General features: G+C 35.1%; 1 protein-coding gene across 2 annotated transcripts in view; it reads left to right on the forward strand.

Annotated features, from left to right (window-relative positions):
• LOC111046332 overlaps nt 1-25,602 on the forward strand; it is a 356,638-nt gene that overhangs the window by 181,851 nt on the left and 149,185 nt on the right. The window contains exon 1 of one of the 2 annotated variants that reach the window (XM_039432066.1): nt 11,591-11,652. The exons of the other annotated variant lie outside the window; for it this stretch is intronic. Within the exon in view, the coding sequence (XP_039288000.1) occupies nt 11,606-11,652 (47 nt within the window). The 5' untranslated portion in view covers nt 11,591-11,605. Of the gene's footprint in view, nt 1-11,590; nt 11,653-25,602 lie in introns of those variants that run through there. 2 annotated transcript variants of the gene reach the window in all.

A 25,602-nucleotide genomic window follows, 5' to 3' on the forward strand; every position in this document is an offset into this window, starting at 1 on the left:
TGAACAATGAAATGGGGCAAATCACAAATCTGACTGTTCGCCAGTCACAAATGTCACAACATAAATGGGTCAAGTCGGGAGCTACCAATCGATATTAGTGTAAGCCACTCACTTCATATTATCGTGTGTCGCAAACTATACAGACAGTCTGCAGACTAATGTCACATACTAAACAGACTGTCTGCAGACACTATTTAGTCCCCAGACACAAGAATAAAAGTGTAGGTCGTGTATATTACATTAATGTACGTTCATACAGTGTATAATATTGAACTAGGATCTCTGCAATACAGACTGTCTGCAGACACTCTTCAGACCTCAGACACAAAATGATGGTGTAGGTCGTATATATTACAGTAATGTACGTGCATGCAGCGAATAATATTGTGCTAAAACTAGGATCTCTGCAATACAGACTGTCTGCAGACACTCTTCAGACCTCAGACACAAAATGATGGTGTTGGTCGTGTATGTTACAGTAATGTACGTGCATGCAGCGAATAATATTGTGCTAAAACTAGGATCTCTGCAATACAGACTGTCTGCAGACACTCTTCAGACCTCAGACACAAAATGATGGTGTTGGTCGTGTATGTTACAGTAATGTACGTGCATGCAGCGAATAATATTGTGCTAAAACTAGGATCTCTGCAATACAGACTGTCTGCAGACACTCTTCAGACCTCAGACACAAAATGATGGTGTAGGTCGTATACATTACAGTAATGTACGTACATGCAGAGAATAACTGTGCTAAAACTGGGATCTCTGTAATATTTATGTTCCTATGTATGAGGAGGGTGATTTACTTGAATTTAAGTACTAGGTTTGTGCAAGGGTGATAAAACGAATGGGAATGTAAAATTGAATGATTTTTAGTTTTTTAGATGAATTCCTAAAAAAGGTAAAAATTACTGACCTCAATCGTGGCTACAAGCCACTTATCCAATCATAAGGATCTACAATGAATATTGTGCAGAGTGTAGGGTGTAGATTGATATATTGTGTAGAGTATGTAGATTGTGGAGATACAATGTAGATGTTATCTGAGTGCATCAGTGGAGAAATTTCAGAGTTCTCGACGACCAAGTTGTTTTTCATTAGAACTCTTCCCCCACACACAGACTTGTCTATGTGGGGAAAATTCACAAGTGTTATATTATTTATACATGTGTACTGTATTTGTAATGATTTTGTGAGTAAAACTCAATTTGAATTTGAAATTATTCTTATAAACAAATTTTGAAATTTGATTCACACAGACATGTAATATAATAAATACAACACTACGAATTTAGTTTTATCATAAAATTGTAAGCATACATTAGTCAATAGTTTTTCCATTTACATATCTGTTTTATTATGTTTCACACTTGTTTTCTTGGTTCTTATTTTTTACTGGAAGTGAATTTTATTATCATGGCGATTCTGTTGCTTAAGCCGCCATTTTGTGACACCGTTGAGCGGGAGGAGACTGTCTAGCTAGGCCAATGGCAGGCGTTCATGCCCTCGACCAATAGCAGTACTCGCCTACTAGTATAAATTCTGCTGCTCTTGTATTTAGTTTTAGTTTATCAGATTGACAATGGTGTAATAACCGAAACCGGTCTTTCTAATTATCAATAAATCAGTGGTTTTTTGACAATTTCTTAGTCTTTTTCATTCAATGTAATATAATCACTCACACACATGTCTGATTGTTATTAGTTTTTCAAATTTTAAACCTCTCCAGTAAGCCTATAGAATTCTTCCAAACATTCTTCAATTAAATTTCCTCTTCATTGTTCTGTAATAACTTTGAAAAATATTCTAACTTCATAATCCAGGTAAATTATCACGGGTACCCATCAAACTTGAAATTTGTTGTATGATCAATCATCTCTTCCAGATTCATGTTATTATAATACCAAATACATTTCAGCTATTTATAGAATGCAACAGTTATAATCTATATTTTTCTATGCTAATACTCAGTCAAATGTACATTCCAACCTCTTTTTCATAGTACTACGTTTCTGCTCTTTGGTTTTTACTTTCATGCTCATGATCTCCAATTCACTTCCATGTTACAGCTGCACTCTGTCTCTGTAGTTATTACAATCATTTCCTCCAAAATGCGCTATCAAACCAACATTCAAATCCCACTCCTTGATATCAAAATTACGGCGTCCATCTGCCGATGTTACAATCGTCTGCCCCCAAACTATCCACTACATTTCCGTTGTTACTCTCTTGTTACGACAATGCTACAGTTCCGCTCTGCAGAGGCTACAATGATTGCAAATTCCCTATGCGTTCTCTATTTGCAGTCAAGTCCACGACATGTCTGGTTACCAGAATGCTTGAAGGGGGGTTAAAGGGGGGTAAGTAGAATGCTTGATGGGGTGTTACAGGTCGTGATAGCAGTAGTACTGATGGGGGTGGAGAGGAGGAGAGGGTTTTCTAGGTGTGTATAGGGTGTTAAACTGCTAGACCATCCCTCTCTATTAAACCCCCTTGGGTGGAAGGGGGGTGTAGACCCAGAGGGATAGCAAGTTAACTGGTCCCAGAGGAGCAACCGTTGATCAAGGACAGGCAGAAGGAGAGGGAGTGTGAAGACGCTGACGGTGGAGGAGAGGGAGAAAATCAGAAGTAGTAGAAGGAGAGGGAGGAACAATTGATTTAGAGGAGGAGGAGGAGGAGGAGGAGTATATCACAGAGAAACAGAACTAGGGAATAGGAGTTGGAAATGATATGAAAAATAGACTAGTGGAATGAGGAATAGTCGAAGAAGATTATTATTGTTACGACGTGTTGAGAATGCGGAGAAAATAAGGAGAAGTAGAGCAGAAGTAGATGGAGAAGATGCAGAATGAGGATGAGAGGAGCGGAGGAATAAGAAGGAATAGAAGAGAAAAATATTTAAAATTTGTAGTAGCTAAATAAATAAATGTTTATTTTTCAAAAAAAAAATCTAAAACTACAACATCAATTACACAAAATATCAGAAAAATTACAATTACATACAATAATTAGTTTAGCTTTCATAGTGTGAGCCAAATTTATCACAGTAGAATATTTGTCAATTATTGTGACAATAAAATCTCCTTATAGTTGATATTAACGTAACTAAATTCTAATTGTCACACTCTTCTATAAAAAACGTCACTATTATGACAAATTTCTCGGACTACCTTGAAAGTCAATATGGGTTGATATAAGTCAATAATGATATCAATACCGGCTGGCGATTGTTTAATCTACCCGTAAATGTGTGTTTGTATATATTGAATTGTAACATATTTTAATATATCGTGTTAACATGAATTCTTCTATTCTATTTGTAATGATATAAATATAATTTTTTACATTTTCATGATTGATCGCCTCAATTCCTTACCACAAGTCTGATTTTCGATTATATTCTAATGCTCCACTCGGTTCACCCACAGCAATAGAGATATAAAACATCGTAGTCTTCAAATAGTAGCTGGAAAAGAAAGAGATTATCCCCATGAAACTAGAACTGAGCAACAAATCTCTTTGTCAATTGGTGTAGTGGCGGATTGAGAATGAAAGTCTGGTGTTCTGTATACATGGGGATCTAGCTCGCTCGTTTCAGGGCGGATTTATTTTTAGAGACACGGATGCCAATTAGGTACTAGTGAGGGATTTGTTTTTTCATCGCCATAAAAGGTTTTTAAGCCACAAAGGAAAGCTATTCCAGCCACTAATCCAAGTGACAAGTGAAACAGAAATAGAAACTGTGTATGAGAGAGAAATTGAAGAGAATGGCTGAAAAGAGGATTGAGGGAAGGGAGAAAGAGGAATTGAAGAATGAGATAAGAAAGGAAAATGAGAGAGGGAGGAAATAATATATTTTCTGTAAAAATGAAGACTTGAGAAAAAATTAAATATATAGAGGAAGTTGAGAAGTTTAGGTGGAGAAAATTAGTTGGAAGAGGAAGAGAGGAAGGAAATAGGAAGTGGAATTGTTACAAAGGAAGAAAAACGTGTCAAAAGAGATTCTAGTTTGGTACAAAGGTTGACAGTCACCTGACAATTATTATTGTAGGTTGTTGCTTTGAAAAAACGAAGAAATGTTGGAAAGGGTGAATAGATTGTCATGAAGAATGTAGGAAAGAGGAAATTGGTTAGGTTTAGAGGAGTTGGTCATGTATAGGAATTTGGTTCCCTGTTTCCGGATGTATTGCATTATTAATCTCTGATGTGTTACTTTTGGAACGAGTATTCCTCAAATTAATTAAAGTAATTAGTAAATAATTCATATTATTAATCATTGCTGTTTTATAAAGACAGTTATTATATCAGTCAGCGTTCTAATAATCTCTGATTTGTTAACGTTTGGAAAGTAATTAATCAAAGTAATTAGTAAATAATTGACCTTATCAAATGATATTTTATAATTACAGTTATTGTATGAATCAGTCAGTTTTCTAATAATCCATCAGGTTTGAACTTCGTCTGTTCCCCTATAGTTTTCTATAGTTTAATGATTCTACTTCCAACTTGTTCCTCCTGATCCTCAACATGATAAAATCACAGAAATATTCTGTATAAATTATTATCATTATCATTAGTTCTAGCTTCTATAGGATGAAATAGCTTTCTGGAAAGAATAATAATTATTATTTTGATCAATCGTCAGTATGCCTACTAAGAATTAGAATTCACTGAAATCAATCTATAAAAATCGCAGTGGAAAGTACAAAACTTTGACCTTGAAACACAATTCTATCGTTTCTCAAGGTTGGCAAAATAAATAATAAATGGAAAGCCTACCATTTACTATGAATTATTTATCAATGAGGGAAAAACTGGGCCAGTCCCTAACTTCTTCTCTCCTAACTTGGACAGCTAACCGGAGTATGATAACTGCTATTGATTGTCTGATTGCCATGTAATTTATTCAGTGCCAATTGCAGGGACAACTGTGTTTGTCAGATCGGTCAATAATGTAGCAAACCGTGGTGAGGCCCTTGGTCAGGTCAGCTGTCACAAACATTGCTGAGATATAATTTAGTGACATTTGTGCATGTTCCAAGACAGATAGTCCTTGAGATTGAGATGTATTTAGTCCTTGGCAAATAATACGTTATTATCTTGATAGTCGAGTCAGTATAGACATAAAAAAGGGGGTGTGCTTGCAATTTATATTGTAGTTCTGATTTTTGAATATATTATTCGGGTACAGAAGAGAAGTCCAGAACCAATTTTTTCATGCAAAATTTCCTTGTGCTAGATACAGAGTGGCCCAAAAACCTTGTATGTATTTTCGTCTCATTTTTGAGTTTTCAGCTATTTCTGCCAAATCTCGTGATCGGACAGAAAAATTTGCTCTCACCTTTTTTTTAGCACGTAAAATTCTGAATGAAATGAGATCATAGGAAATACTGAAATGAAGTGCATCTAACGGGTGATTCTCATAGAACATAATTTCATTAACTTAGGTCATTGTGCGAAATATCAATGTGAGGACAATGTAGTTGGTGATGATGGTTGAAGCTGAAAATAAGGTGTATTTCACAATACAAGGAGCATTGTTGTCAGGTGTACCTGGAAATCTATATGAGATAGAGTGCTCTACCTGATCTCAGATTGTAGAGCACAAAAATACGCCCAGAGGGATTTTGAATTATACATCTTAATGGTAACAATCGGAAGATATTGTTGATAAAAAACTAAAATTCATCAAAATAGATTTTTTCTTCAAATTTCACTCATCTTTGAAAAATCATAAATCAGTACTCATTGGAGATAGAGATTTTCGAATAATCTCATTTTATTCAGAATTTTATAATCTAAAAAAAAGGCGAGGACTAACTTTCCTGTCCGATTACGAGATTTGGCAGAAATAGCTGAAAACTGGAAAATGAGCGGAATATACGAGGTTTTTGAGCCACCCTGTACATAGCACAAGGAAATTATGCATGAAGAAATTGGTCCTGGACTTCTCTTATGTACCCAAATAATATATTAAAAAATCATAACTACAATATAAATTGCAGGCATCAATGTATATAGTGACTGGACTATGAGGTTCATGATGGAAATGAAGCACAAAATGAGATGAACCCTATGCTGTTGAATTGGAAAGTTTCATTATACTATGTCATAATATATTGTGCTAATACACAATAATAAGGTATGATCACATTGGACGCACGTATGTGCTAGTGCACGTGGAAAACAAAATCTAGAAAGAGCCATTGAAACACGTTGTGACTTGTCTGTCGCTCCTCACACTGAGCGCCATAAACAAGTGCACGCGTTCAATTTGAGTATTCCTTTGGATCTTTCCATATTCTGTTTCTCATGTGCACGCTTGGTCATGCATAGTCTGCATTTGCACATACTTGCATCTAATGTGACCATACCCTCTTGTTAATTCAATACTACACTGATATTTCTGCTTGTCTAAAATATTTTCAAGTTGACTATCCTATGATATTAAGCAAGCAATTTCTGTATATCTGTTTATTGACCGAGCGAAGTGAGGTCTAAGATTCAAGTCGACGGTTTGGCATTTCTCTTAATGTTTGAATGTTTAAATGTTTATATGTTGCGCATTCACGGCGAAACGCGGTAATAGATTTTCATTAAATTTGACAGGTATGCTCCTTTTTTAATTGCGCGTCGACGTATATACAAGTTTTTTGGAAATTTTGCATTTCAAGGATAATATAAAAGGAAAAAGGAGCCTCCTTCATACGTCAATATTAGAGTGAAAATCAGACTATAGAATTATTCATCATAAATCAGCTGACAAGTGATTACACAGATGTGTGTAGAAGCCAGTCTATTGCTGTATTTCCTTAAGGTCTATAGTTTCAATCAGGTACTTGTGGATGAGAATACTGTGTGAGGTCTACTGTTCACAGAACTACCAGTAGTGTATAAATCAAAATTCGGGGAAGAAACAGTTTTTGGCTGTCCTTCCCCAATCATTTTAATGAATTGAGTTATGTTTATCAATAAATAAATAACGAGCAAAACTCGGTGCCCCGATATTAAATTAATATAACCTGCAAAACTGTAGAAATCAATCTGAAAACAAACCAATCATAACCTCATTGGAGCGCTAATGAAATTAGTACAGAAGATGTGGCTGGAGATATACGGTTTATTGTGTATTTTACAACAATGTAAAACAAATTAATTAATACTGTATTCAATATTTCTATGATTGAATAAAAAAGACTAAGAAATTGTCAAAAAAATCGTCATTCATTCTATGATTATCTGTTGCAACAAAACCATGGTCGCATTTCATTCTTTTATTGTATTTTCTTGTTTCAATTGTACACGTTTAATGGTTTACGCTGAAGAATCAAGTCTTTATTTTTTTCATAAGTTTCCAGCTCTAGATTAGGAATAAATCGCATGTCTTTACTCTGAAGTCTTTTTTGCAACTCAATTTTTCCAACTGAACTCCTTAGCGTGTATTTGACTAGTAATACTTTCCGAATCAAAATTTATGTTGGTTGTTTTTTCTTACATAATAAAGACTGATTCGATTTCGAGACAACACAGCTTAGCACTAACCTGCACAAGGTTTCAGCTATTGGTGGAAACAGTGGGAAAGCGTGGGGAATAGAAAACTGCTAGTTGTCGTGATATCTTCCTAAGGGCACCTCGATCTTTCCGTGACCTTTTCCTTCATAAGGTACTCTTCCTCTTCCTCTTTCATCCTCCTCTTCCTCTTTCACCCTCCTCTTCCTCTTTCGCACTCTTTCTTCCTCCACCCTCCTTCTTCGACGCTTGTTTTATATTTATTCCTCATCTTCACATCATATACTTCGTGTTCTTCTTATCCTTCTTCTCCTCCTCCTTCTCCTTAAGCCTGCTCCTACTCTTTCTCCTCCTCTTTCTTCTTCTCCTCTTCCTTCTTTTTCCCATCCTCCTCTTAACGTTCTTCATTTTTTCTTTTTCTTTACCTTCTTCTCTTCCTTTTTTCGTCTTCGTCTTCATCTTCTTCAATTTTTTCCTTCACCTTTTCTTCTTCTGATTCTTCTTTTTTTATCCGTTTTATTCTCTTTTTCCTTTTCATCCTCTTCTTACTCTTTTCCTTCTTTTTCAAATTTTCCTCCTTCTCTTCCACCTCCCCCTCCATCAACCACTCCACCTACTCCTCCACTATCTCCTTTCCAATCAACTCCTCCTTTTCTCCACCTTTAGCTCCTAGTTGTCTTCCTCCCATCCTCCTCTCTCCCTTCTATTCTTCTTGTTACATTCTCTCTCTGCTCTTTTCCACTTGCACTTTTCAGCCTCGCTTCGTGAGTGGAAACATTGTGCTAGGTTGACTCCTAGCTTATGACTAGGGGGTAGTTACGTAGGGAGAAGGTTACGTTACGTTTTCCCATTTTAACATTGTTGTTGAAGACCTTTAAAGTGGTGGGGGGAGTGTTGGAGGGACTGACGCCACGAGTTTATGAGTCTATAAATGTCAGTTGCTAGAGTCAGATGTAAGTGCGATTCTCCCGAATCAAATTTCATTTACTTTTTAAATTTGTATTAAAAATATCCAAATAGTTTTGTTATAAAATTGGAAAAGACAGTAAGAGAACTAGAAATTCAAAACTAAAAAAAATTAAAAGCAATGGAATAAATTGAAAATTATATAAATTTTGTTTAATTTTACAATAAACAATCAGAATACATTTACATAAAGCTTAATTAAATTCGATTAAGGCTTGATCCAAAGCTTTCTCGAGCCAACGAATTGAGCTTGAAGTTGCCTACAAGCAAGTCCTCCTAGAAGTCTTTTTTACTTTTTCCAAACAAACACAATTTAAAAATTCACTCCACTAAAATTGGAACTTCTGTAAAAAAGAAAACACATAACAAAAATTGTGAATATTATAATTGAGGGAATAGAAAAACACCGCAACACACATGATAATCGTCATATTTGATTCATAAAATAAGAGTTGATTCTACTAGTTGACTCACCACTTGACTCGACGCTGTTGACTCGCCTAGTCAAGTACTATAGACGGAATGAAGGCTAGTCCTGCCCTAATAGTTTATATCTTATTATCGATCCTACTTCCTTTTCCTCATCCCCTTATTCTTAGTCCTATTTCCCACCCATGCCTTTAACATTCTCTTCTCTCCTTGTATGTTTTCGGTTCTCTTATCAGTTTCTCCTTCTCTAACCTTTCTCGCTCTATCTTTTCGTCCTATTCACCACCTTTCTACTGTCCTTCCACTTTTTTCGCATGTATTCTTCGAACTTATCTTCGTTCCCTCTTCATTCTTCTGTCTTTCTTCCCCCAATAATCCTTCTGCACTCTTTTTCTCATTTCTATTGTTCTCCTTCTCCTCCTTCTCTGTCGCACTCTTTATCTCTCAATTCTTCTTCTTTGACTTCTCTGCCCTTTTTTCCCTTCAACTATTTTGTACTTCTCAATTTTTCTGTTCTCTTATTCTCCTTTTCCTTATTTTTCCTCATAACCTTCCTCTCCTCTTCCACATATCTGCAAGATATCCTCATTTCTCATTAATCTCTGTAGCTCTACCATCCTCACTCCACCCTGAATAAGAATTCATCCCCTTCTTCATATTTTTTTCCTCCTTCAGTTTTTCTTCTCCTCTTTTTTCCTCCGATTTTTCTCGTCTTCTACCGTTTTCTTCTTCTTATACTTCTCTTCTCCTCCATTTCATTTTCTCTTTCCTTCTGTTTCTTTTCTTCTTTTGTTTCTTTTCTTCTTTTGTTTCTCTTCCCTCTTCTTTTGTTTCTCTTTCCTCTTCCTTGCATTCTATCACTTCTACTCTATTTTCCTTCTCTCATGATATGTGATTCTCCTTCTTATCTCCGTCCTTATCATCTCTGTCCTTTTCCTTGAACGCTTTTCTTCCTCCACCCTCTTCTACTTTTCCTCTTCCTCCTATCATTCACATCCTCTTCCTCCTCCTCCTCTTACTCCTCTGTCCCTTCCTCCTCCTCTTTCCCCGTTCTTCTCTTCCACCCTCTTCTACTCCTCCTCTTCCTCGCCTCATCCACAACCTCACGCTTCTCCACCTCCTTCTGTTCCACCACCTCCTCCCCTTCCTCCTCCTCCTCCTCCTCCTCCTCCTCCTCCTCCTCCTCTCAGCCTTTGGTTCCACTCGAAGTCAGTTCAGTATTCAGTTGTTACTGGTGCCGGGGCTGCGGATATAGAACGAGCAACTTAAGTTAGTTGGGGGTCCCTTCAAGCGGCAGCACTCCAAATTACAATCAGTTGGCCAACTAGTGTCGCCGTGTAAACTGCCTCTCTTCCCTCACTCTGTCCCTCTTTCTCTCCCCCTCTCAAACTCGATATAATATCCCTCTCTTTCTCTCCCTCTTATGCTCTTTCTATTTCTCTTCCGCTCGGCAACTATTGTGATTATTCAAATTGTATCGCAGCTGTTGATTTGTGTGCGTGAATGGTTCGACTTGACTGCTTACTGTGCTACGCTGCAACTCTCCGCGTCTCGTAATAGATATATGTGCGTAATGTCGGAAGCTGATTTCGGATTCTGGAAGCTGGAATAATACAGTTCCTGGAATAATAAAGCTCCCAAATTACAATTACCAACAGTTATTTCAAATTCAAATACAAATACAAATACTGTGTATTCGTTGTTTTCATGACTTGGTGTCAAGTGGTTTTTCTGGATTATAGAGATTGACTGGATATCACGTCCAAATTCAAAAGAATTCATTCATTCATTACATTATAACAGAGATGTTTAATGACCAAAACCTTTGTTTTATCGTGAACATACATGAGTTACCAGGAGAAAATATAGTATGTGCGTGACGTTGGGAGCTGATTTCTGATTCTGAAAACTGGAATGATACAAATTCTGGAGTAATAGAGCTTACAAATTACAGCTCTCAACAGTTATTTCAAATATAAAAAATACAGTGTGTTCGTTGTTTTCAGTACTTGGTTTTCAAGTGGTTTTAGTGAAATGTATAGATTGACTGGATATAATCTCCAAATTCAAAAGAACACATTCATTCATTTCATTATTATAGGGATGTTTAGTGACTGAACTCTTTGTCTTTCAGTGAAAGTATATGAGTTACCATGAGCCAGTTCTATGGATGTAAATAACTCTTGCAAGAAAAAATGATCCTGTTCCTTCAAGAAACAAAGCTTTCCTAAGATTGTCCCCATGACCTCGATAACTTTGAGAACGGACAGGTCGAGATGAAGATTTCAGCTCACTAGCCTTCTTCTTTATAGGTACTATATCTATATATGTTATATGTTGAGGGTTAAGTGTAAAAGAGGGCCGACTGCGTCATAACTTTGCCCTCCTAGGTCAAAAATTAAGGCATTCATTCTATTCTGTATTCGTCGGAAAAGTATAACAGATGAGAACTGAAATGCTCGTGTTCGTGGCGCATGAGTCTGTACGCACCTTACTATTTCTATGACTTATATGTCTACATCAATGACTCCAAATTTTTTTATCATTACACAGTTGTTTAGTGGCATCGATCTTCACCGCCACTTACTTGTTCTGGTCGCACCTTTATATCTCCATAAAGATTCTGGATACTGTTGTAATTTGCCGCATTGATATTTTCGTCAGGTGCAAGTGATATAATTGGTGATGTGTGAATGTAATGTCAATTCTATCGAACTGTTGGACGTGGTGTGAAGCAGTAAGCAGGTAATCACATTTAATTAGCGTTGCATGTTGATCTGTATTGAATACTAAATTCCCTATTGTAATCCTGGGGAGTTTTGCATAAATCAATTATCTCAGACCTCTTATTGGAACCCATATTATTCAGAAATATGTTTCAATGCGGTACTTGCTAGAACTATCATCACATTGTAAGGTTGAATCGTGATACAAGCTCTTAAATCAAATCAAATCAAATTAATCTAGCCATAATAAAAATAATAATCCTCAATACAAAGTTGAAAAAACACATTAATCAATATTTAAATATACAAGAAAAATAACTTTGTCAAAAAACATGTTTGGCGCTGCCTGAAGATCCAAAGTTTGATTGTAAACAGGGAGTATCGATATTTTTCTTTGAAAATGTATGAAATAAAAAATAATCCCAACTTAAATCGAGTTGCGACGCGACATTAATCTACTAGATGGGTGTGAGTTAATATGACCATTGTTCAAACGTGATAGCTTCGTCTTAATGTGAACATTATCATAATATTATGATCATATAAATATCAATTCACGTCATTTGTCATGCGACAAGTTTAAATTCTTCAATAGTCAGTCTTTAATCTTACTTCTCACTTCCTATCCATCATAACACAGTAATGTATCAACAAAATTCTGCGAGAGTTCTAAAAAAAATCTGTCTCTCTTATTTTTATTGTGTAGAAGAATTAATTCATTCATTTCATTCAGCATCCTTTTTACTGGGGGAGAATATTCATATTGCTGAATGTTTATCACATAAATGGAACCGAGCCCAATAAAATCAGACTTGATAAATACCATCCTGAATCAACCAGTAAAAAATTGTTCGCTCCAATAATAAAGAAAATATCCCGGTTACACTTTTGGATGTAACCCAGTCACTGAGCGATTTCACAGTGTTACATTATTTGTGTAGCTGGGACAGTGTTACATTCACATTTCGCTGTGAAACGACACGTTTGTATAAACGCTGGAAATTAGTGCCGGAATGGTGGCGCTTACGTCAATCAGAGTTTGTTGATTTTAGGCATCCTTTCTGACAAGGTTTCTCACTCTCTCTTCGCCATTCTGTCTCTCTCTCTCTCTCGTTCACTTTTTTTCACACTTGCTCTTTCCCTCTTTTGATCTTTTCCTGCTATTTTTCTCTTCTCCTCTTGTCTCCCTTTCATCCTCTTTTCTTTCTATTCTCCTCTTCTCTTTTTCTCTCTTTCACGCTGTTTCCTCTCTCACGTGATTTCTGCGGGTCACGTTCGCATTCCCGTCACCTCCCATCATTTCGCTAAACTTCCTCCATGTCAAAACACGGCCCTATCCAAACAAACCGTCATTTAACATTAACCATGGATAAACAAATTCGTTACATGTTTCATCTCACTCCAACTACATGCCCTATCTCTTCCCCTCCATGTTTATCTCACATGTTTCATCTCACTCTTGCTCCATGTTTCGCCTCAGTGTTTGTCTCACTTTATCATCGCAACAACGTGATGCTCTGTATGTAAATTCTTTGCAGTGTTTTATGCAGATTGATCGCCTTGTGACGAGGAGTTTGGTGTTAGCACACAAAAACTGAGATTTTGTTGCGATAGGGAGTTTGTTGTGTTTGATGAGATGCGATACTGTGTAACCTATCATGTTGGCTGAATTCAGATTGGGTGAATGAGTTTATAAATACAGGTTACAGGCTTGTATCGGAGTTATTGATCTAATAACCAATATTCTAGATATTCAAAAGTGTGTAGGACTTTGAGTGTGCGTAAGCAGTACACTTCACCTCTCAACATGAATTTTCAAACATTATGACTTTGTTTCTGTAATGATTGAATATGTCTAGCACCCATTACACATTATCCATAATTTTTAATCATTAAAACCACTTGCACTGTCAAATTGTTCTTGTGATGATTGAAAATGTATAGCAATATCACACATTTCACATCTCCCATTTATTTGGATTTTTTGCTGAAAGTGATAACCACGTGAGCTCTAGGATTGTGCGTCGGTAATGAGACGGATGATGATGATGAGATTTAAGTAAGATGGACCCTACAACTTTAGGTGGGTTCCAAACCACCGGGATGCGATTCACAACAAACTTATAAATGATATTTAGAGGAGTGGAGTGGCCATCCTTGCAAATGGACTAGCAAGCGAATATGCAGTATTTTAGATTAAAAATTGTCGGTCAAATAAATACAATTCGGGAAAAGGATGAGTAAGTTAAATCATAGAGAAAAGATAGCGTAAGTATCAGTTGTCTGTAGTTAAATTAACTAAAGGATAAGTCATTTAATAATCATTTCTTCTATATTCGCATTATGAGCGATTGGTATATCGTCAAAGTTATTTTGCAGTTAATTACTTGAATAATTATATAAATATCAACTCACAAGATTTTTTTGATCATATCGTATTCAAATAAACGTGTTATTTATTCGAGTAAATGGTCATGCGAAAATTACATTCATAAGTGAATAATGATGAAAGAAAACTATCAACTTGAAAAAATAGTACCTAACTTGGCCATTCGAATTTAATGTAAATTTAACATGTATGTGCAACTAGGCCACTTATGATTTGGGATATATGCTATTAACGAATAGCGAAAAAAATTGAAAATTGGTATTGGAGAAACTCAATAATTCAATCACATCAATTTAATTCGAAATATCCTAAGAACTCAATATATTCTACCCACTCTACATTGGTCTTCAACCTTCATACTTCAAGAATATTTTCAATCCAAGTTTTACCAGTAATGAGCGATGGAAATTTAGAATGGTGCAAGCAATTTTTCAATCTCCATCCTACTCTCACGAACTCCTTCCTCTTCCTTCCGCACTGCACTCGTTCCGTGCCAGTAATACGTTTTTCATAGACTTTCAATTCGCTTCCATTTCCATTACTGAGTGCAGCCAGCCATAAACCAATCTACAAGCACTCTAACATCTACTTCGTCTAGTCTCCGTCTTCTCTAATATCTACTCCGTCTACTGTCTGTTTCTTCCCCTTGTCTGCCCACTTCAAAACTCGGGGTGAACGAAACAATCATCCCTTTGAAAAAAGCGTTTTCAATCATGTGTGTTATCCTTATTTACTTCAACAATATTGCTCAACTACCGGGAAAATCGCGCTTGTTTCCGTTTATTTTTGCAATTTCCAAGCAATACATTGTTTCAAATCCAATTGTGAATGCTGTAGGATCACAGAGGGTACTTGTTTGTTCTGGAAAATTCATCTTCTTTCATCGTTTCATTCCCAGACACTTTCATATTTCGGAAAGTGGATTGAAGTATAGAATAGACTCGAATTATGGAGAAATAGGTTTCCTTGATGAGCCAAAATACGCCTTGTTTGGTTAAAGCTTGTAGTTGTTAGTAAATGTGCTGATATAGTTATCTGAGATTTAATTAGTTAAAGTTATTGAGTAAAGAATTTGATGAAGTATGAATTATTTCAACATTTCCAGTTTCAGCCAATATTTTAATTTCATCCTGATTAGATTCTCACAATGATTATTTACTCTTGCATTAATTACCACTCTATCGAATCGAATATCATTTAGAATATACTAGTAACGATTATGAAGGGCTTGATCAAAACGATCACATCTCAATAGTTATTTCTACCGCATCAAGTTGATTATAATTTATGTTAAGTTACACGAACGTTCAAACAAATCTAAGGTCAACTTGATTATAAGCTTACGTTAAGTTACACGAACGTTTTAACAAATCCAAGATCAACTTCATTATAAGCTTATGTTAAGTTACATGAACGTTCAAACAAATCTAAGATCAACTTGGTTATAAGCTTACGTTAAGTTACACGAACGTTTAAATAAATTTAAGATGAACTTGATTATAAGCTTACGTTAAGTTAAACGAACGTTTAAGATCAATGTCTAAGATCAACTTGATTATAAGCTTACGTTAAGTTACACGAACGTTTAAATAAATTGAAGATCAACTTGATGATAAGCTTACGTTAAGTTAAACGAACGTTTAAGATCAATGTCTAAGATGAACTTGATTATAAGCTTACGTTAAGTTACACGAACGTTCAAACAAACCTAATCACTGTAAAATGGAGTCAACTAAGAGAATAATCAATTAACTAATTGCTAAAAATGACGTCATTCGAAGGTGGTTGAACGTGTTTGGATTTTTCTGCAACTGACCCAAAGCTTGTAAAACTTAGTATCTCTCTCATCGCAGAATGTTGAAAACAAACTTATACCATGGTGTACAATTTGTACTATATTTCTACTAAGATGTGAAGATTCATTACTAGAAAGTAAAATAAACTCATATAATTGTCTATGGACATGTAAAATGAACTATTTACAACTATGTCAATGATCTTCAATCACATAACTACTCACCAAGGTTATTAGATTAAATTCATAGCATGATCTGCAACTGACATATCTTTGTCTATTACAATATCGAACAAAATCCTGGTAATAATCCTAAACCTCACACATACCCACAGCAAACTCAAACAATCCAGTCAAGTTCATATTTCATAGTAATTCCGGGAAACTCTGACGATAAAATTTGCCAGTGTTGATCAATCTAATCAGTTGATTAACGTTGATTGTGATTCCAGGAATGGTTGGCTCAAAGCTTTTGACCTTGGTCGTTGGTAGCCAATCAATTTATTCCATTCTAATTCGATGCTATCAGCTCTCGTGTGCTGGAAAATGAAACATTTTGCACATGTCAGACATGACACGTCTGTGAAAATGATATGAGACCGCTGCAGCCTTTGATGTTATAACGCTATTTCACGTCTATGAAATTAACTCTAAACGTATTAATTTCATGACATCCAATAATGTCATTGGAACTGAATGTTGGGAGTCGATTTTTTACATGTAGTAATTATAGTATAGAGTGATAATAGTCAAATGTATTGACTGATAAAGTAGTTAATATTCTTCTCTGCGAGTACAGATTGCGTTGTCAATCTGTTAATTAATCTATAACATTATTTCATTGGGTGAAACTGTAAATTTCAATTGGAATTGATAATGCATCATGATATATGAATGTAATTTTGTCAGTCTTTTTCTTTATTTATCTTGTAGTGGAAGAGTTTTCAATATTAGACTGTATCATGGATGATACAGATTGTATAAATTCACTAGAGTTAGAAATTGTTGAAAACATCTGAGTGGGAACTGCGTTGGAGTCAGATTAGTAGCGTCTATTCTAAAATACAAAATAGTTTGCGAATAATAATACCATAATAATATTAATATTGTTTTAACAATATTAATAATCATAAGAGTTATAATATTATCAATTAATATTTAATATTAATATTAATTATGATAATACTCATTGGTAAGTATGTTGTTTTATGTTACAATAATATTATTAAATCCTGATTCTAATTTTTCGTTTCTTTTCTTTCCAGGTAAGTCCATCGTAATCAAGTAGTACTCGATTAACTGTAAGTAAATTTCCGAACTCTATTTTTTTCTATCCGATCACAGATTGAAAGCTGACTGAAAAATACCTACGTAAAGTTAGCAAACGTTTTAAGATACTATGAGAGGTATAATGAGAATATTTCTCCGCTGCTCTTTAAACAATTAAAACTGTATGAGTTTTAGCTATTGCAGAGATGATTCGAATCAAATGAATTGATACACTTCCTAAATACTCGAATACTTCAGTGTAAGCTTAGGTGAACTCTATGCTAATACTTATTTGTTCTTTCATTTCCCAGCATGATTTTCTCAATTTTGAAGTCCGCAATAATTCCTCGTGTTTTCTATCAGAATTTTGAAGTGCAAAGCTCGACGTCTGTAATATCATTTCTGTTCACTCCGTATTCAAAAATATTACGTTTCCCATCGTTTTTAAGATTTTTGAGAGCAACTTGAAGAATGAAATTGAAACAGATTACTTGAGGCGACCTTATGACTTGGAAATGGAGCTTTTACACGAATCTTCCATTTGAGAAAAAGAAGGTGATATTAGTTTCATGTTTCGGAGCTCAATATTGCGTTTCAACTTGGATTTCTGGCATGATACCAGAGTATAATACAAAACAATAATTTCGATTGTGTTCTCATAATAAGCTGATAGCACAGAGAACATAATAATCTTCCTAATAGTCAAGTGACGAGAATATGGACGAGAAATACAGAATGATGTTCACCAGAAGAAATTGAAATGAGATTCAACAGACTACCTTTAAATTGTAAATTGTGACGGATTCCGTTCTGTTCTAAAATCTGAAGCATCGTTTTGAGATCTATAATGTTTCATCAAAATTCAAGGATGATTGTATCATTTTACTATCATTTAGGATCTACAGATACACAGTTGACTATTAAAATAGGTTGAGAATGTTTAATTCTCCTATCTTCACTTGGACTTCTATTGCAGTTGAAGCAAATCATGTTAAAGTCCTCTTCACCCATGTACGGTACAGTGCAGTACTTACCTCAACTATTCAACTTGAAAATAGTTATCTGTATTTGATTCCACTCCATTTTGAAATCAGGTTACAGCTTTATATTCAACTACCAACTTCTATTTCACGCTTTACAGTGATCTTATCCTCTCTGAATAGAGTATTACTGTAGACTCTGAATAGAATCTGAAGAGACTCTAAATATAATTACTCCACTTTACTCTAGAATCTAGATTGAATTACTCTATACCACTTTGAATAGAGTTTCTGTACTCTACTAAAATATCCATTCTCCTTGATCCTCAATTCTTCATTCCACTGTCGAATATCAATTCACCTAATTTTATTCTGTATTCAAGTACCTTGGTTAAACTTCTCTCAACGAGTTCGTAATATATACATCATGAACACAAGTAATTCATTTTCTACTCCTTCCCTCTATATCAAAGTAAAGGAATTTTATCTGAATTGAAGTACTCTGGGTAAACTCTTCATAACGAGTTCATATTTTATATACATGTATAATAATATACACGTTTTAGAACGAAATCGTGGCATAAAATTAATGAAGAAGAAGAAGAAGAGAAGAAGAAGAAGAAGAAGAAGAAGAAGAAGAAGAAGAAGAAGAGAAGAAGAAGAAGAAGAAGAAGAAGAAGAAGAAGAAGAAGAAGAAGAAGAAGATGAAGAAGAAGAGAGGTGGCAACGGTAGCTGCAAACCGATTGCCAGTAGATTACAAGCGAACATCAATTGATTGATGAATGCGGTCGATTGATTGAAACATGGCATAGTTGGTTGGTGGGGGGTTGAGAGCCCCCAGATGGGGTGGTGGGAGTTGATTTGAGTTGCGTTTCACGCCTGGCTAATACCGCTGCTAATCCTAGAGTCGACAAAGGGCCAATTTGGCATTGCATTCAATGGATGCTCAATAGGTTCCATCATTCACTCGCGTTCCGTCCCGGTCTTCTTCCTCTTTTATCTCATTTCTCTTCATTTTATCTGTTTTATTCTCACATTTCTTCTTTCGCATCTTTCATTTTTATATCGTCTATTCGTACCTTTTGAAAGATAGAGATAGAATCTATGATGAAGATAGTGTTTTTATCGAATTACATCTCATATGATTGCTTTCTATGTTCTTCCATAATGCCTCAGTTCATACTTCTGAAATTCTGTATACAATATCGATATTATTAATTTATCATGTTAAAATATCACAACATTGTATAAATATATACGTGTGCTATGGAATGGAAACGAATGAGTGGGATTATGAGAATTCGGTCGTTTATTTCTTTGCGTAGACCCCAAATTATATATTAGATATCACTTGAAAATGGCATCAATGTCCGAAACATGTTGTGATTAAATAATTCAAAAAGGGTACTTAGATTTTTATTTTTCTTTCTATTTTTATACATTGAAGTATATTTAATAATATGGGCTTAATAATATATATTCACAACAATACTTTATACGAATGCCAAGTTGCATGTCTGATTATTATACTGTGCTTCGAGATAAGAGCAAAAATACAATTTAATGAATTATTCAATCTAATATAAAGAATAGTAATACAAATTGCTGTATCGGGAGAAATTTTACAATAGGCTTCTTTTGTTATTCATGTTTAGTAATATGTCAATTATTAGTAATTTTTAGTAATATTGTATTTTTTTCAGAATAGAATTATAATTATATTTTTTTAGTTTTATGAAATAGCACAACTCGCATCCGCGCTCAGATTCTTTCTTTGCGGATGCTAATCTTTCCATAAAATGTAATTTATATTTATGTTTGTGAACTGTATTTTGAATGGAAATAAATTTGATTTGATATAATCATAGAGAAACAATAGCGTAAGTAGACATCCCATGGTATAGGGCGATTATGTCGCAGCTTTTACTGTTATCTCAAGCCGATTACTGTCGATTATTGTCGATATTTACTGTTTTGACTGGGTAAGAGTGTATGAACAGCACAATATGAGAGACTACCAGCGTCATAAAGCTTCACGGGAAAGAAATACATGAACTATCGGCTTGAGATAACAGTAAAAGTTGCGACATAAACGCCCTATACCATGGGATATCTACTTATGCTATTGTTTCTCTATGATATAATCCAACCGTATAAATTGAGTGCTCGAAAATCAGATCATAGATAATTAAAATAAAACATTAGAAAAAACTATAAAGGGGCTAATTTGATAAAAAAGGGAAGTTTAGACACAGAAATAAAAAATTATTGGTTATTCCTTTTTTAGAATTGGGTACTCAGATTTTTATTATTTATTTCTATTAAAGAGTAGCCGTAACGAAAAAAGATAATTTAAATACATTCTTGCAATAATTTGAAGAGCGATTATTGGTTGAGATATTGAAATTCGAGGACTAATACTAATTCATAATGAGAGAGGAAAACAGAGTAATGAGATTCGTTCACTAGAGTTAGGTGATAGAGCGAGAAATAGAGAGTAGCATTATATTGAAAGCAAATAAAATTCGCTTCCCATTATTAGAATCTTGAGAATATTCATGAGGGAACTAAAATGTTTTTCAAGTTTCGTTCTAGACCAACAAATCAATATAAAACTGATGGTAGTAAATATTCTGCATATTTTTGCGTGATGACATGCAGTGGCTTCTAAATGGAGTCGAGGGAAATCTCCTATGGAATTGATCCACTAGACGTTGTGCTCTTTCACTTGTGTCCCAATTTTATTCTTACAAATCGTCTCCATGTTTGAGAGAGCGGTGAACCAATACTCCAGGGAGATCACCGTCTCAGAGAAGTCTGCAAGGCGGCTCAAGAGGGTTGTTGGAGTAAGAGAGGGTCAGGGAAGAGTGAGATAGAATCAGAAAAAGTAAGATAGGATCAGAAAAGAGTGTGAGAGGATGGGGTAAGAGATTGATTGATTGATTGAGGCATCTATTTATGTAGATTAAAATATATACTGGTTTATACAGAGAGAGAGAGAGAAAGAGAGAGGGAGGATGGGGAAAGAGTGACAGGAGAAGTTGTAATGTTTGTAAAGAATGTGACAGACTAGCCAGTCGTGAGGGAACGTGTGAGGATGACAAGAAAGAGGGAGAAAGAAAATTGTTGAAATCTATCGTAGAAAATATTGAGTGTAGAAATTGAGGATTTAATTGGTAATTGAGAATTCGGAGTGGGAGGGGATGTTTTTTAGATGAAGGGAGACACAAGAAAGTCATGAGAAAACGTGGAAGGAGGTTGAAAATGATATGGCAATTTATAAAACCGCTACTAGCAGGATATAAGTTGAAATAGGAGGAGACATTGGAAGAGAGAGAAAAGTGTTTGTACAGTGTATGAGGCTAGGAAGAAAGAATAATGAGAAAGTGAAGAGAGATTACAGAACTTAAGCCCAATTGAACAACAGCCGGTTAAATTTTAACCGTGGTTAATTTCACGAGAACCAATTAGAAAAGGCGTCTTTGAACCAGGAAATAGCAGCTACATAACCTCAATTTACTGATGGTTTGTAAACAAATAGCAAATTTCCTGTAAAAATTACCCTTCCTGATATTATAAACGATGACATTCTATTTCGGCTTCTCTGATTGGTTCTCGTAGAATAAATCTCGGTTAAAATTTAACCGGCTATTGTGCAACCGGGCTTAAGTTCTATAATCTCTCTTTACTTTCTCATTCTTTTTCTTCGTAGCCTCATACACTTTAAAAAAACCTTTTCTCTCTCTTCCAATGTCTCCTCCTATTTCAACTTATTCAACTATTTCAACGTTTGCTGTAGTGCAACCGGCACTTAGAGGAAGAAAGAAATGTGTGAAAATATTCACTACATGTAGTTGAGATGAGAGAGGGTGCGAAAGTTTGGTGATCACTGAAGTTTTTACCGAAAAGAGTTCTTTTTCAAAAGCAGTGCAGTGAGGAAAGAGTAGGAAACCAAAATGATTCTAATATGAAACATCTTATAACATCATTCCAAAGAATATGAGCAGATAGGTTCACGACATAGACACTGTCAAATTGTCACTGACATTTGTCACGACAAATGTTACACACAGATAACTAAATATAGTTACAGTGTAGGACTTTCCAGTCATGTTACACCCAGACAAAAACTTTTCTCGTTTACCTTCTTAATTTTTCCACAATTTTGGAATTACGGTTGCTTGAATTTCAGAATAAAACTAATTTGTTTTATTGATTTCTTTACCTAATTTCTTCCAATAGATACTTTCAAAATATAGTGAAAAGTTTTGATTCATCTTTACGAAGCAGATAGAGTGATACAGTATAGATTATAGAGTAGTACTGTATAAATTATTCTCTTTAATAATTGCTTTAAAGCCAACGGCTTCATTCTTCATCTTTACGAAGCAGATAGAGTGATACAGTATAGATTATAGAGTAGTACTCTATAAATTATTCTCCTTAATAATTGCTGTTAAAGCCAACAAAACGGGGGAAGTTAGAAAACCTGCCCGTCGTAAGTGTGATGCGGGTTGCGTTCAGTTGGGGAAGGCGCAGCCGTTTTACAACCAACTGGACGTTTAGTCTACAGAGCTGGTTGTTGGGCTTGTCACGTTTCACTGGCGCTATTTCACGCACAAGTCACTTTGCCCCGGCCACCGCATCACGATCTGTCCATGTCAGGTCACCTGATCGTGTCACGTTTTGCTGAATCGCTAAAGCAGAGTCGTTAATAATTTCTGATATTTAACTGTTGCCGATTCACGTCGTTATTTGGAAAGTTTCGTTGAGAGTGTGCTTGGGAAGTTAAAGGATATGTAGTGAGATTTATTCTGTAACTGGCAGCATTTGTTGAATGAGGAGCATTGATGTTATTCATATGGAATGCTGACAGTGTGCTATTACCACAGACAACCGTGGTTTGAATATTTGCTTTTACTTAAATTTTATTATTTGAAGTCCATTGTAAAATGATCTTTCCACGTCAACAAATATCATTATCCATACGAGCAACGTTGTATTACGATCCTCACATGACAGACTGCAGAGGGTATTAGACAATAGTAATGAAAATTCATGCTATTTTGATAAATTTGTTCCATTGTTGAAAGTACGCAAATTTGGATGAGTTCAGCTCTATTTCCGAAAATGTGATATGAAAATGACCGACTGATATTTCCTATGCTTCAAAGAGGTGAATTTGGATGGATTGTGTTATATTGTTCGAAATGAATGCAAGCTTTAATGAGATATAGTACGACATTTATTCAAACTAGTTTCGTGTAGAGAGAGATTGTCAACTGATGAAAATGACAATAAATTGATCTTGTTCGGATAAATGTATTCCATTGTTGAAAGGCAGTGAATTTGGATGAATTGTGTTATATTGCTGAAGTTGTGATGATGCTATGATGAGCTCTAGCTATTGTTCGTTCCAAGTAACGTTCAAATATTACAATAGTCACAGACTAGACATGACACTTCACATAATTTAGATGAGCTTTCTATTGTTGAGCGTTGAACGTTATTCATTTAAAACTGAGTATGATAAGAACAGGATTATATGAATGTGAGTTATGGGTAGCTTAATGAATGTATGTTTCTTGATTCGTTTACGATTTGTATTAAATATATTACCACTTTTAGTTTTGATTCATGTTATAATATTTTGTATTTTTGAATCGCACTCACTGCTGGCGAACAAGTTTCACTTATGCCAGTAGTGCCTTCTTATATAAATTTATTTATTACTACTTACTTACAAAATTATGTATCATGTATGGTATTCATTATATATTCAATATATGTACTAATTGTAAATTGTTATAGCAAATGTAATTAGTCTCTAATAAGTCAACCAGTCCAGCTCAATTTCTTTATGAATACCATTAATATACTGATACAGGAACATATTTTCGATTGTAAAATTCGATAATGATCATAATCTATTACTTTCTATTCACTTCAAAATATCAATCCAAAAAAAAACATCCATACTTCACTGTATACGTCTTGATGCAAGCTTTTGTACGAAGTTTTCAAATGTGTATGAGCTCTTATTGTTCTTTGAATTAAATCGATATTTCCTTTTCCATTGCTACAACATATATCCAATTTGAAACGACTATCCAATCTCAATTTTCAACTCCAAAAGATTTTGAATAGCCATTTTGCGCAATGTGTGCGGAGAAAAATCCAATAATTCTTTTTCAAGCGTCCTCCAGAACCGTGGGTTGGGTGGAGTGAATTCTGCATCTAGCATTCGCGAAAATTAGCGGAGAAATATGAAGTTTTATGGGACTTGTGAAACTTTTTCTATCTACGAACTTTTCAGTTTCCGGATTCAGGCCCCTTGCAGCTTCTGTATATGTTTGGGTCCGTGGAATGGAAGGCGAGAAAGGGAGGAAAGATGAGTGAAAAATAAGTGAGAGAAAATGAGAGAGCGATATTTGAGAAGAGTGGAAATGATTTGTAGTGTGAAGGGTGAATATAGGACAAGGAGGAAGAAGAGGGTAAGTATAAGAGAAGGGTAAGAATAGAAATTCAAAATTATATAGATAAGAAGGAGTTGAAGTAGTGATAGGAAAAAGGATCTTAGAAGAATGAGAGAAAATGAAGTCTAAGAGAAGAATAGTGAGAGATCAGGAATAGAAGAATACGAGAGAGAAAATCCAGAAGATTGAGAGAGGAGGAAAGGAGAAAATAATAGAGGAGGGGGAAGAAAATCGAGAATGAACAAAAAAGACAGAATGTTGAAAGGAGATGAAAAGGAAATTGAAGATCAACAGCAAACGGTAATTGAAGTGGAAATAGAAAAGAATTATACCTTGGAGACAAAAAAAAACACAATGAATAAGAATAAATAAATGAGAGTCAAGAACAAATAGAAATTATTGAAATATGAAGAATTTGAAGAAAAAAAAGAATATAAAGATTATGATGATCAAAAAAAAGGAAAAGATTTAGAACATGAAGAAAAAGGAGAAGATCAATAAGCTGAGGAAAAATTGTGAAGAGTTCACTGGAAAAAGGAAAAAGAAGAAGATGAATTTGAAGGAAAATACGATAGAAGTTGTAGGAAAACAATCGAAGGAGTAGGAGAAAGTGGAAGCTGAGAAAAAATTGTGAGGAGTTCACTGGAAATAGGAGAAAGAAGAAGATAAATTCGAAGGAAAATACGATAAAAGTTGTAGGAAAACTAGTGAGGAAGTGGGAGAGAGTGAAAGCATGATTGGAAAGAGGAAACAGGGACCTAGAGAGGGAGAAAGATAACAGAAGGAGCGGCACGCTATATAGGCGTGGTTGATAATGCGAAATTTATAATACAGCGAAACTCGAGTCGATAAATTCAAGCCGTAGTGAGTTAGAGTATTTATATTTATAGCCTAGGCACGAAATGCATAGAGCTCTGCTGGCTATGGCAAATATTTGTGCGACTCTGAGTCCAGGAAGCTCAGCCAAATACAACAAACTGCCAACATGGTGGGGGGGTCGAGGGGGGTCTGTCATCACTAGTTTACTAGGCCAGTAGTTCAACTATAACTGTGGGCAAT

This window comes from Nilaparvata lugens, chromosome 7 (genome assembly GCF_014356525.2).
Source record: "Nilaparvata lugens isolate BPH chromosome 7, ASM1435652v1, whole genome shotgun sequence".
Taxonomy (NCBI): Eukaryota; Metazoa; Arthropoda; class Insecta; order Hemiptera; family Delphacidae; genus Nilaparvata; species Nilaparvata lugens.